The sequence below is a fragment of the Rhinolophus sinicus genome, chromosome 17, assembly GCF_057876585.1.
Source record: "Rhinolophus sinicus isolate RSI-liver-muscle chromosome 17, RSI-T2T, whole genome shotgun sequence".
Classification (NCBI taxonomy): Eukaryota; Metazoa; Chordata; class Mammalia; order Chiroptera; family Rhinolophidae; genus Rhinolophus; species Rhinolophus sinicus.
In genome coordinates this window covers 34,822,386-34,836,953 of record NC_142517.1, presented here as the reverse complement: position 1 = coordinate 34,836,953, position 14,568 = coordinate 34,822,386, and the positions used below count along the sequence as shown (strand labels likewise).

General features: G+C 35.1%; 1 protein-coding gene across 1 annotated transcript in view; it reads left to right on the top strand.

Moving 5' to 3' along the window:
* The window catches only part of SERPINI2 (serpin family I member 2), a 32,394-nt gene extending 18,898 nt beyond the window's left edge, over positions 1-13,496 (top strand). Inside the window, exons 6-9 of the mRNA XM_019735902.3 lie at positions 2,168-2,265; positions 5,922-6,008; positions 9,005-9,094; positions 13,235-13,496. Coding sequence (XP_019591461.3) covers positions 2,168-2,265; positions 5,922-6,008; positions 9,005-9,094; positions 13,235-13,311 — 352 coding nt within the window. The 3' untranslated portion in view covers positions 13,312-13,496. The remainder of the gene's footprint in view (positions 1-2,167; positions 2,266-5,921; positions 6,009-9,004; positions 9,095-13,234) is intronic.
* Positions 13,497-14,568: the final 1,072 nt, after the last annotated feature.

Below are 14,568 nucleotides of genomic sequence, written 5' to 3'. Positions count from 1 at the left end.
TTTATTAGATGGCCACAGGAGTTAGTACATTAACTTTGACTTCAAAAGGACCAAGGTTTGAATCTTGGCTCTGTCTCCTATCTTGACCTTGAATCTGAAAATCAACCTCCTCAACCCTCCCTTTTAAAAATATGTTAATGGGAATAATAATGCTAACATCATAGGTTTTTTTGTGAAGATTAAAAACTATAATCTATATTAAGTGCCTAACACATGGAAGTACTACTTCACACGTGGCTATTCATTGCTCCAGTAATTATAGATAATTTTAAATTGGTTGCAGAGTTTACTTTGATTAAATGGTTAAATTGGTTTCTATTACTGTGAGTTTCATTGGACTATATTATGAGCAGGACTCTTACTTAAGGGACTTTAGTGAGAATCAGGCATTATTAGAAGTTGTAATAAGTCTCGCAGTATTCCTATTATCATCCTAAAATTATTGTACTGTTACACTAAAATTAGCCAATTTATAGGTGGAGGATTTATCTTCCACCTCTTAGAAGCCCATATTCCATTCAATTTAAAAATAGAGTGTGGTAATGAAACAGAAAACAAAAAAGACAAAAAAGAAAAGAAAAAAAATAATCCTCAAACCATCAAGCTGCACATTATTTTTCTTAGCAGGAAGTTCAGAGGAAGAAATTGAACACAGTTGGCATAAGACAAGCTATTTTCATTATCAGTAGATTTTAATATGCATGTTGTGCCCATTCCCAGTTAGCTAGGGTTCTGAATGAGTTAACATTTTCCAAAAGTGCATAATATTTTACCAAGAAATAATTAAGGCCCAGTAAATTTCTGCCACGGCATGTTCATCGTTTTGAAAAATTATAATTAAGAAGCTTGCTTGTTCAGTATTTGGCAATGAAGACAGTGATCTAATTAGACCGTTTGCTCAAGCTAATTTCTAGTTCCACGTGTGGGCCTACCTGTTAACTAAGTAGTGATCTAAGCAAGGATCCTGTGCTTGAGCAGTTGTGTCTGTGTCCAAACCAGAGAGCACAGGGGCAAATGCCCAGCAGGGCACAAAGCAAGTTGGGCGGGAATTGCCTGGGAATTTGGCTGATGTGGGAACATACAGAAAGTGCCCCAAAAATGTATACACTTTTTAAGAAAGGAAAAAAAAAAAAACTGTATTAAAATTGTAATAATATATACCGATAACAAAAGAGGAGTACAAGTCATGTGTATACATTTTTTTTGGCACACCCCTGTTTAAGGACCTTACATTCTTTTCTTTCATAACCAGAGTTTCCAACCTGGTTTTCAAATGTAAATTGTGTTTTAAGCATCTATAAAATAGCTTCTCTTATTACACTATTAGCATTAGTATTAGTATTATTAAAATGGTAATATGAGGGTCAGTGATTGCTGTTGACTTGGTATCACAGATCAGTGCCTAAGAGAATCTTTGAGATTCCCTGGGTAAAGTCCGTTTTCACATCATCCTGCACAGGTGGTCTGCATCTGGAATCCTAACTTTTGGCCTTGTGTCAGGAATACTGGGCATTATTGTTTTTCTCCTATAATTTTTATCTTTTATTTTACTTGGAAGAAATTTAGTTCCCTTTTAATATTTTACCTCTTTACAAGGCCTATTGGGAAGATATTAGGTGTGTTCATAAACTGAAAAAAGTCACATCAATTGTGACAATGGATGGGAAGGATAATAAGTTATTAATCCCTCTCTGTATCCCAATAGCCAACAGTCTCCCCCAAAGCCTGCTGGTTCCTATTCCCCTCTGATAGTATTTTGGGCATCTGCTAGGAACCATCTTAGATGGTATGAAAAAAACTAAGTGTATATAGTTGCTGGAGGAAAATTTTACACTTCTCTGGAAGGAGCTAAGCAATTGCAAACTTAAAATCCTCACCCTGTATTGTTGGGTTATTGTTACTTTAAAAAGTAGAGTAGTCTCTTCCCTCTTCCCGCCAACCATTTATCTGGGAAGCACGTTGTTAGCAACCCAAAACTGCCTAGTGGAACTGTGGAAAAATGGTGTGAAATGTAAGGAAATGTAATCAGGTTAAGGAAAACAAAAGATTTCATAATATAACTTCTTCCAAGTCATCCACTTTAGAGTTATTAAAAAAAACCAAAAAAACATTTTGAGAGCATATGTGTATAGTGTTTCAAGACTTGTCTTCATCTTTTTTTTAACAGATTTAAAGTAGAACAAAAATTAGACTTCAAAGAAGCTTTGTATTCTTTGAACATAACTGAAATATTTAGTGGTGGCTGTGACCTTTCTGGAATAACAGGTAATATGATAAATAATTCTTATTTTATCATGTTAATGTGTTTTCTTAGGAACTATGTAAATTGAATGATCTTCAAACTGAAACAGCATCTGGCCCCAGAAAATACATATCCAGTGAATAAATGCCATAGTCATATTGAGCTGTTTGTAAAGAAGCACTCTATTTTGCATTTAAGTACTTTCCTTTAATGAAAGCCAGAAAACATTTTAGAATGTTAGATAAGACTTCCAACAATTCTTATAATGAAACTGTAGGTAAAGTATTACATGGGCTTCTATTTCATTCCTATTTGGATTTCCTTATTTGAACAATGGGAATTACAACTTCGAGTCTCTCATCTAAGCAGAACTAATCAAACTCTTATAAACCAATTTGCAAATGTTAATTCTGTAATATTAGAGCACACAAAAGGGGCTTTCACACCATGGTGCATGATGAACACAATCTAGAAATTGTAATGCTACAGCTTGTAGGTTTAGCTTGGGACTGACCACAGATCTCAGGACATGGAGCTCTTACTCTATCTTGCACCTAGCAAATTGTGCAGAGCCAAGATGTTCCCTTGCACAGCAAAGCCTGAGACAATCTTTTAATTTTTCTCATCCTGGCGATACCCAGTAGTTAATACCTAATGAAAGAGGGGAAAAAAATGATGAAGAGGACCAATTTGTCCCAAGTTACTTACCCTGTTTTAAATAGTCTAGTTTTCTATAAAGGGGCCTAATAATACAAGCCTACCTATCTGATGTGGTTTTCTATCATAACATGGAATTTTTGTGCATTCCTATATAAATATCTTGACTTAGCAGAAGTATTCATTAAATCATTCACTCATCAATTATGTGAGTAAACGAACAGAATCAGTGAGCTTTCCTGGTGGAGGAGTTGGGTGCGGTACACAGGTGACATAGATGTTCATTGTCACCTTCCTACATGATTTAGCTACTTGTTCTCATACTGACAGATCTGACTTCTTTGACAATTTCATCAACACCAGAAATAAAACAGTCAATATGAAACACTGCAACAGGACGCCCTCTAAGTGTGCCCTAGAGCACAGTCACCTCCCCACCCTGAAATGAACCATGCCATTTTTCAAGGACCTCTTCCTCTTAAGCCTCTTTCTGGCCTTCGGAAGCTTACTCACTATACCTTAGGCATTTCTAACAGCCACTCACTCGGCCAATTGCCAGCAATTTGTGACTTCTACACAATCTTTTGTTACAAGCAAATTTGTCAAGAAAATACCTCCAAAATGCTTTATAAAAGAATTTCTGTGAGAGAATAACCCTGAACAGAGAAGAAGACAAGTCCAACATTGTCAGTTCTTTTTCTCCCGGGTTACCTATTTGAGTTGTTTTACCTTCTTTGGTCTGCTTTATTGCCTGAAATAGAACCACCCCAGCCAAGGCTGGCACTACATCTGGTCATTAGGAAAATAGTGAATTCCCTGCCATCCCTACATTTCATTTGTGCAGTAAGCATTCACTAAAGGCTGCTGGGAACCAGCCCACACCTAGTGCTTTGGGATATTTATACCAAAAAGACAACCTTTTACTCATGTAGTTTTCAAGGTTTAGACGAAACGTTTTCAGAGTTTCTTTAGAAACTTTGAGGTGAATATTTGACTTCTAATTGTTATTACCTTTTATGTCGTCTTTAGTAAAACATTTAACCTTTGTGATCCTCACCTTGCAAATCTGTTCAATGAGACAGTATATCCTGGTGGTGGAAATAAATGAAAGAATATGTAAATCACCTCGTTCAGCATCTGACACATGGTAGATACTCAGTGTATGTTAAATTCAAAGACAACAAAGGAGGCAATTGTACATTAATATTTACTTACACATCTTCTAGCAAAGCTGCAGGAGGTTTCTCATCCCCTGGATTTGACAAGGACATATGAGGCATTTTCATAGAAACAAAGGGAAAGAGTTATTATAAAGGTATAGAAACCTTAGAGAAATTATAAAGGTGAATTTATGGAGTCCAGATTCCTTGTTCTAGCCTACTGCCCCTCAGGTCCTATTCTTTTCCCAAGACTGTGCTGTCTCCATAATAAGATGGAAAACACAAGAACAAGCTGCTCAGTCTACTTAGCCAGAGTCACTTGGGGTACTTTTGTGAAACTGGGAGAAATTCTCCACTCATTCCCAACCTGCTTTTTGGTCCTTGCTCTCAGGATGAGCCCCTAGGTCATCTACTTGGTGCTCTCCTATGTGAATCCTGTCTTTTTCCAGGCAATCCCAGAGAAAGATTGTTTTTTTGCCTGACCTTAAAAGACCAATCTCCTGCATTTCAGTTAATCCACACAATGGGGCGAATGCCCCCTTTTCTCCATCTTATGTGTCAGAATTAGACAGGGTGGTGAAGGAAGACTGCTATTATGAAGTGACATTTTTGCTGAAGCCTGAATAACAAGGAAGCCAGTCAGGAAAAGTTCTGGGGAAGGAGTTCTAAATGGAGGGAGAGCCAGTGCTATGGTCTCGATGCTTGATTTTTGTAGCTTGATCTACTGGATAAGGACAGGAGGGTAATGGATGAGGATAAAAAGTAATTGGGGCCCAGACAAAGTCATCATAAACAATTTGCAGTTTATTTTTAGTGGGATGGGAAGCCATTTTTTATGCAAATTAGCTTTGATGACGTCTCTCTATTTTGTCTGAGGGGATTTACCTTTCAGTAAGCTGTTAGAGCTGGTTCCGCTTTACTAAGGTATTTCTTCATGAATACTTTTAAATTTGGTGGCTTTGGTGGAGTCCACCTGCATCACATCAGCTTTCTCGCTCAAGAGAGACAAAGTTCCTTCTTCTCCTTTTTCTTAAAGTTTCAAGGCCCATCTTCCTCTCCTCCTCCCATTTGTCACCATTGAACACACAGCTATGGTTCAGTTTGAGGAAGGAACGTTGTTATATCTATCTGGTCTTAACGGAGCAGAGATGGTTGATGACTTCTGAACTCATGGTTTCACTTCCCCCTTCTCGAGGAGACTAGACTCGCAGGCCACTATGTCAGAAATGCTTCACACATACATCAGTTCCACCAAGGGGAGAAGAGAGGCATCTCCCTCAGTTTCCATCTACACCAGAACAAAACATTGTAAGACACTATCTTACACTGAAAAGTTTGATAGGTTTTAAAACAGCTCTGAAGTGATTTTGTAACAGATACTACAAAAGCTCTTTAGACTTTCACAGCCTCATCAGTCTTGAAGGAAAGTAAATTTTGTTTTAAACTCAGATCAAAACTGCATACAGAATTTAAAAGGCAAGTTGGCTTTGAGGTTGAATATGTAGGGTAGGATTAATTTAAATCTGTAAAGCGTCTTTCAACTTGTCTGTAGACCATGTTGGTGGGCAAAACCCTCTCTCCAGTGAAATATTTCACTTAGTGGGATACCTGATTTGAGGCTTATATCCTTCTATCTTTACCTTTTATATCTGAGCTAAGCTTTGTTTCTCTATCTCTGTCTCTGTATCACCCTGTAAAAGCTATACCTAAGACACCTTTATCTATAGGAAATTATCTAACTTGGAAAGAGTTTTTTTCTTTTTTCCTTTTCTTTGTTCATTTGAAAATGTAATTAACTGGAGACCTAATAAGCAATGACTCTGAATTTTAACCCTTAAATACACTTTCATATTTTCCAACAGATTCATCTGAAGTGTATGTTTCCCAAGTCGTGCAACAAGTTTTCTTTGAGATAAATGAAGATGGCAGTGAAGCTGCAGCATCTACTGGTGAGATGAATGATTTCCCAAAAAGCTAGGAGGAAAGATGAAGGCGAATGAGCATTAGGGTGCTGGCACTTTGCAATAATCTGTTCTCCCTGTTCCCTCCTGTTGTCTAGTGCTCTGCAGGAAGAAAAAAGAAACTGGTTGTACAAGATGCTTGTGCATCTCTGTAGCCACAGCTTAATGCAAAGGGAAGGGAAGGGATTTGATTAGAAGTTGAGCCTCATCTACTGACATTTGCTTATTTGCACACGGAATTACCTGCCAATTAGCAGATAGGACCTGTGGAGCAAACTTTAGGCTCAAATATGAAATCATTATTGTTCAGGAATGCTCACTCTTAAGTAATGGTCTTAATTTCATTCTTCCATTACACCACGTTAGCCCCTGCTTTTCTAATTTGATTCTTGTCATTATCTCGGTGGCAGTGGTTCTCAAACTTAGCTGCACGTTAGAATTACATGGAAAGCTTTTTCAAATCCTGTGCCCAGCACACAGCCCCAAATAATTAAATTTGTATGTCTGGACGTGAGATCCAGACACAAGTGTTTTCTTGAATTTTCCTAAGTGTTCCCCATGTGCTTCCAGAGCTGAGGACCAGTGCTCACAGTGGCTGGCAGCCTGTTTTTGCTACTGCAAGTGTAGTACATAGGCCAGAAGCATGCTCATCACTTGAGAGCTTGCTAGAAATGCACACCCTCCAGCCCAACTCCAGACCTACTGAATTAGAATCTGCATGATCTGTGTACACACTGCAGTTTGAGAACCACTCCTCTAATTTCCTTGAATTGATGGCATTGTGAGTAGTATCTATGCTACATATAAATGATACTAGAAAAATAATTGGAGGAAAACCTTGAGTTAAATTGGAAATGGAAAAGCTACTTTAATGAATCCCGCTTAGGTGTATTTAAATATTTTTAGATTATTTGGATTCTAACCAGTATGTAAAAGATATGTATCACTTAAACTCTCTTATTGATAAATTTCTATAAGTTTATGTCCATGTTATGAATTTCTTGATTTATTTGTAATGCTACATAGTGCCAGTGGATTTTGACGTCTGGGTGTGACACACTGGGCTCTCACTACCATTTTGTCATCTCCTGAAGGACTTCGCATTACTGTGCTCAAAAAACATAGATTGGAGAGGATGAAATATTTCAATCCTTGGAGAAATCTAAAGGTTGCATTGGGATGAGGTTACTGGCCCATGTAGACAAATTTTACATAGAACTGGAAGATTCTTTATAGATCATTGTCTGATCCTCTCATATTGGTGAAAAAACAGGCCCAGCAATGTGAAGTAGCTTGCCTGAGGTCAGACTATTAATTGACAGCGGAGTTTGAACTGAAATCAGGTTTCCTAACATCAAGTTCAGAGCTCTTTCTGCCATTGCCTATTGCCTCTCATTTTAAGTCTAGCTTTCTCTTAAAAGGATGTAACAATCTTTAAGGGATCAGCAGTGACCCTGATGTATCACACTTCAGAATAGTCAGCATGAATATTTTTACTTTCAGGCATCTGCTCGGGGGTTGCTTAAGAACAAAAAACTCAAGTATTCACCCAAATGAGAATGGAGGTGATACTGACTCTGCTTTCCTGATTATCTCATTAGTTCAGATATGAGTCACTATTCATTGGTAATTTGGGTTATGTTGCCCTGATAATCCAGATAGTAGGAGTACCATGCATTTTATATTACTAAGGTTATGTTTGATTGTGAAGGGGATCAGAATATGCCACACCAAAATACGCCATTTTGACAGAAAAATTACTTTGAGCTGCAGGTAATTGAGAAACAAAACATACAAAATGAGCTCTCTGTCCTCCTCCTATCTGCCTAAAACCAGGGTATAAATTTCACCTTTATCACAGGAGATCGAAGTTGGCACTGAAAGGACTCTGCATAACAAACCTTACTAAATAAACCTTATCTACCATTATTTTTCCCTCTATATTTATCTTCCCATGATTTATTGCCCCTAGAACTCCAAATCATTTTTTCCTTTGTCTAGTCACTTCTCCACAACTTACCACCCTTTGTAAATATGGCATATAAGCTCTTAAGCCTAACCACTTCTTTGGGTAGTCATTTCTTTTCTATGAAGCTCCTGTGTGGATAAAAAATAAAGCATGTCTTCCGTTCATCTGTTTTTTGTCAGTTTAATTTGCACATCCCAAACAAAGACTGTAGAGGAACAGTTTTTTCCTTCCATACAATTATTTTTCAATTCTAATCACACATGTTACATTTTTAAAAATTGCTTTTTTCACAGTTTTGAAAAAATTGTACAAAAGCTCTGTACTGTTAGTAAAGAAACCATCTAAGTTGAGTGTAGAAGTATTAACTTAGAAAGAAAAGAAATCCAACCATTTATATTTACCCACTCTAAATATAGACAAAGGACACAATGGAGCAGCATAATATAAATTATCATAGTAAATAATTGTTAAGACATAAAATCTCCTAATTGCATGATAAAAACCTCATATACATTCATAGCACAAATCCTAAAAGCTCTGAACTCACAGAATAATTTTGGAAAGGTAAGTTAAAAAAATAAATTTTAACTCAGATGTAATTACCACAAGCCTGAAGAATGGAAATAAAGTGCAAACATATCTGCATAGGAATTAGAGTTGAAATATTATAAGAATAAATCATATAATGTAAATACACAGTGAGCAGAAAATTACTGTTTAAAACATAAAATATTTCAACTGCTTTCACTAAATTGAATCTAGTATCTGGCTTTCTTCTTCACTGAGCATAAATGTGAAGTTAGAATTAGTCTATGAATGATCCAATATTTATTCTTCTGCTCTTTGGTTTTTAAATTTATTCCAAACTTCTCTCTATTTAGAAAATGGTAATATTTCCACTTGTTAACTCTTCAAACAAAATGGCCTTTCCTGTCTACAAAAAGTATTATGGATATACTTTCTTTACTGATCTTTTAATGTGAACATCTAAATAACTGCTGTCTCTTTTTCGTAGGAATACACATCCCTGCGATCATGAGCCTGGCTCCAAACCAATTTATAGCAAATCATCCATTTCTGTTTATTATGAAGAATAACCCAACAGGTACCTTTTTGAGAATCCCCTGGCGGAACTGCTTAAGTCAAGCAGACCTATTCCTAGCTGCTGATTGCAATCTACGTATCTGAATCATTTATTCTTTCAATGGGTATTTGTTGAGTGCCAGTTTTGTACCAAGCATTCTATTTTAAGAGATGACAGGGGCCTAAAATAGGGCAGTGGTAATAATAGCTGAGGACATAGCTGTTACATGTTCTAGCCATTTTAAATACTTATCTCTAAAGCTAACACTATTCTAATAGGTTAGACATTTGACTAATGAAGACATAGAAGCTCGAAGAGGTTCTGGAGTTTGTCTAAGTGGCAGGGTGGGAACAGAACCTACTTGTCTCTGAAGTTAGCTCCCTACAGTGCTACAATAGGGTTGGGAATTGGAAATTATATATAGAGTTGAGAATGTTTCAGAGGTAGATTCCAACAGAATAAGTGACTGGGTATAGGCTCTGAGTGGGAGGGAGGGCTCAAACATAATTTCAAATCTCCAATTTGGGAACTTGGTGAAAGATGATGCAGTTAGGTACAAAAAGTAGAGGTAATGGTGGATTGGACTGGCATTTGACACAGTGTTAACATGAGGAAATGCAGCTTGTCAGGGTCAATGTTTCTGCGCTTTCTCTTATGAAAAAGAGAAGTCAGGAATGTGGATAGAGTGAGGGAACTTTCTTTAAGTTTATATTTAGGACTCTTCAGGAGCCATAATCATCACATGAGGGTTATAAACCAGAGGAGAGCAGATACTGTTTTTCATTCATTTCTGTATCCAGCCAAGTATTTGACAGAGTGACTTGCACATAATATCAATATCCCTCAAGCCTGAGAGTATGGACATGGCTGTCAGACCTGGGCTCAAGTCTCAGCTCAATTAACTAATAGTTTTCACACAATCACTTATACTTTCTTGGCCGTATTTTCTCTATTTCCTACATGAACATAATATTTGTACCGATCTCAGAGATTTAATAAAATAATATATGAAGCCTGTAACTCTGTGTTTGACACATAGTGTTTATTATGATGAACAAATCAATAAATATAATTGAGTGAATGCTTGAATAAATAAAGGAAAAATGAAAGTTTCTCTGTAAAAGTTGATTTACATGGAAATGAAACATAATTAATTTCAGGATCTGAATCTGTTAGATTCACTAGGGACACTGGTATTATTGGCTCCCTAAAGGATATACCAGTCTCTTTTTTAGGCTCCATGACACTAGTGCTAAATGACCCTTCTGAAAGTTGTATCTTGAAAACAATGGAACAGTTTTAGATTTGCTGATATTGCACGAATACAACTTCATTTCCAGTAGAGATTGTGTCAATGTTAAAAGATATTCTGATTATGTCATTTGAGCCATACATCTTTAACCTTTGGATGACTCTAATTTCTTATAATTAGTATGTAATTGTTGAGTATGGAGAACAGAAAAAATGAAGTTGTATTGGGCATTGACACACAAGGAAATAATTACATTTAGAATAGTGATGCCTGACTCTTTATTTTCCAAGCTGATGACTAGGGCTATGTAATAGCTGTCAGTTAAACAGCAGTGAAATTCAAAACTCCAAATAATCCACTTATTCATTTATCTGTGATAGTCCTTCACTATTGGACCTTAATGACAATTTCCACTATTTTATGATCTTAATTGTAATGAAACTTTCTCAGCTAAGGTTACTCCCTTAAAGTATTATTTAAAATAAATGACCACTCATTTATCATTTATTGAGGGCTGTAAATTGTTGCCATATAAAATGTAGAATAGCCTATTATTTTAAGACAATAGACATTCAGTGGTTTATTTTTCTCTCACAAATGGACTCAAGAAAACATTAAGATTAACAAAGATGGTCATTTTGCCTAGCATAGTAGACTAAGTGGGTTAATGCTCTACATAAAATATATTCATTTGACAATTTCAGAAATATGAGGATGAATGATTTTAGATTTAGTACAACCAATTTTTATCTAGATTTAAAATTTATTTGGGGTTAAATAGTTCTCTTGTGCAAAACCCATACATTATTTGTATTTTCCTATCAGGTTAGTTTTATGTTTTAATATAGTCATCAAAAGCTCTTATTAAGCTGAACTTCCAGGGAAATGAAGAACATTTTTTATTCTTCTAGGCTGAGGATCTAGAATAGCTTTACAGATTTTCGGAAGAAAACTGTGGAAGATACTATATGAAACTTGCCACTTCTGACAAAGTAGTGAATCATGATTTTGAAACTGACAGTATGCCACACTTTTTTTAAAACAGTGTGTTCAGAGCTCTTTCAGATCTTGAGTTGAAGGGAGAAGCGGACCGCAGGGTATTTATTGAGAAATCTTTTCTTGTAGGCTATGAGCTTTGATTATGTTATTGTATTTTAATATTAGTAGGTAAAATTTGCTTCCATCTGATGGATACATTGTATAAATGTAATGACTAAATATGGTTGGAGGCACCTCTTTAAGAAGGGAACATAAAGAGAAAAATGGACACGATAATGATTTCTGCTTCAGCCTGCCTCTAAAGCCATTGCTATTATGTCAAGGGAGATTTCACTAGTCTGTCCATTTTAGTAGTGAATAGATTGTGACTGCATAAAGACTTAATTCAAATTGTGGTTCTCCTTGGTCAAAAAAACAGATTGAAAAGTCTGAGATAAATGACTTTTATGTAATATACTACACTTCTAAGTGTTTAAAATTTTAAACTATTGTCTTCAATTATGAATTTCTATAAAAGTTATTTAAAAATTTTCCTGAACAATAATTCTGACAAGCATTTTGAGGTCATAGAATTATAAAGATACAAGAGTCACTGATAATCCTATTGTGACTAAACAAAATATATATCCTAGGAAAATTACTTACCTTGTTTCCCCAAAAATAAGACCTAGCCAGACCATCAGCTCTAATGCATCTTTTGGAGCAAAAATTAATATAAGACCTGGTATTATATTATATTATATTATATTATATTATATTATATTATATTATATTATATTATATTACATTGACCAGGTCTTATATTAAAATAAGACCAGGCCTTATATTAATTTTTGCTCTAAAAGATGCATTAGAGCAGATGGTTCGGCTAGGTCTTATTTTCGGGGAAACACGGAATACATCCCTATCTATCTGAAGACTAAGGGTTTTTGTTTCTTTTTCTCAGAATGATTTTGATATTTTTTTATTATTATTGATTATAATTTTTCATAAAGTATTATTGATTGTAATAATTCATAAAAAGAAAAAACTGCTGGAGACTATGGCTCTTTCCATGTTTTTGACTTCTAAAAAGTCTTTGGACTGAACAGTAAGAGTTAACAAAAAGGACTCTTTCACTGTTATTCCAAATATATTTAAATATACTTTTTATCAGCTTTACAATTATGTAAAATTTATTTTATCACTTTTGAAATTAACCTTTATCACATGACCATAGGAACTTAAAGAAACCCTTGACATTGATCCATTCAAGCCACTTCCCTTACCGTAATTGAAAAGAAAGGTGAATGGATTTTGACACATCATTTATTTCTGTTTTGTCCCCTAGTTCTTACTTTCTTTCCACTTGCAAACACAGAATGGCTGTAAATTAGTGTTTGCATTTATGCTGTACATTATATCACCTTCATGATGTTTTGAAAACACTAGTGATATGAAAACATTGTCTTTAGCAATGAGCTTTGATTCAGAGCTAAAGGAGATCTGAGAAGCTACACTTTTAACCCTAAGGGCTATGTTACATGCATAAAAAGATGACTGCTAATGCCTTACATTTAAAACTCTACCATGCTCATTACCATTTTATTATGCTGTGTTTGCCTGACTGAGTCTCTATATTTAGAAGAATACCTCACGGTCACTATATTTTTGCTTTGCTTTATGAAAACACGACGAATGTATTTTTCATGGCAAGCTGTTGTGGGTGTTAATTTACATTATAAATTACCAGAAAATGATTAATAATGATATAATTATGTATTTTAGACAAAGGAGATGCTTTTGCTCTTAGACATTGCTTAGTTATCTCATAGAGAACAAAGACTAAATGATTTGTTAAAATAGTAAGAAAAACCAATTATTAACTTTTTTTCCAGAAATTCTTGAAGTATGTTTTTTTATTTTCCTAGAATCAATTTTGTTTATGGGACGGGTGACAAATCCTGACATCCAAAAGATGAATGGAAGAGATTTAGATTCACTGTGAATGAAAAGTACCACCTCAGAATATAAGATGATTCCTGGAAAATAGTTGATTGGCCAAACATCATCTTGCAAATGTATTCTATATATCTTTTTATGTTTTAAATGAGCCTTTGTTAATCTGTATTGACATAGACCTGTATTAATGAATAAGTGAAATTATTGATAAATAAAAATGCATTCAATGTTTCTATTCTTTCTGTATGTTCTATAAAGTCTATATGAAAGCAGTTAACTTATATAAAATATTGCTATTACTTACTAAAATATTACTAAGCTATTTTGCGTATTAAATTCTTAGATATCAAAGTCTATATTTCTAAAAGACAACACTAGCTAACTATCAGGCATAACAGCATTAACCAGACCATGGGGAAGTAAGGTCAAGATAGAGTGGGTATTGTGGTTGCCTCTCTGGGGTGATACTTAAGATACAGAGATTTGGTATCTATGACAGTAGACAAGCTTTGAGGTTTTCGCTCATCGTAATTAGATATTCTATGTGTTACATTTAACATTTGCCTTGTTTTAATACCTTTTGGAACATATTAATTTTGGTTCTGATTTTTGCTTTAAACATGTGTAGAAAGTAAAAATGATGAGAACTTTTGTAAAGCTTTCCTGTATGTGAAAGTGGCAGCTAAATTAGCATGATTCAGGAGGCTGATCTTACACAATTTTACACCACTGAGCTAAGGAAGTGTTAGAGCCAATCTATAAGGATTAAATGGAGAACCCATCCTCTAAATATTCTAACATGTCAGATGGAAATATCCAAAACACTACTGCGTTCTAATGACTTGATATAACACGTTTCACACTTTTTCCATTTTCATGTTAATGAAGTAAAGTGTATCTTTGTTTGTCTTTGGGATTCTTGGTAGAGTTTAATGATAATCACAACCCATTGTTGAGTCCTAATTATGTGTCAGACACTAAAGTAAATAGTTTATCTACATTGTTAAATGTACTAAAAAGCCTATGAGTTTTCTCCTGATAAAGAAACTGAGACTCAAAGATGTTACATTAATCAGTCAGGGACATAAAGCAAATAAATACGGTGGTCTTTATCATATTTCAAACTTTGAGCCCAAGTTTAAATATGGTAAATCTGAGCTAGAAGTCTGTGACCATAATCACTAAGTTATAATTCCTTTTATGAGATCCTTCAGTGTAGTACAGGTCTCCCCCTGAAACATTTTGCTGTCTAGTCTCCAAAGTCTGGGTGTCCATCTCCAGCAAAATCTGGAACAATATTCAA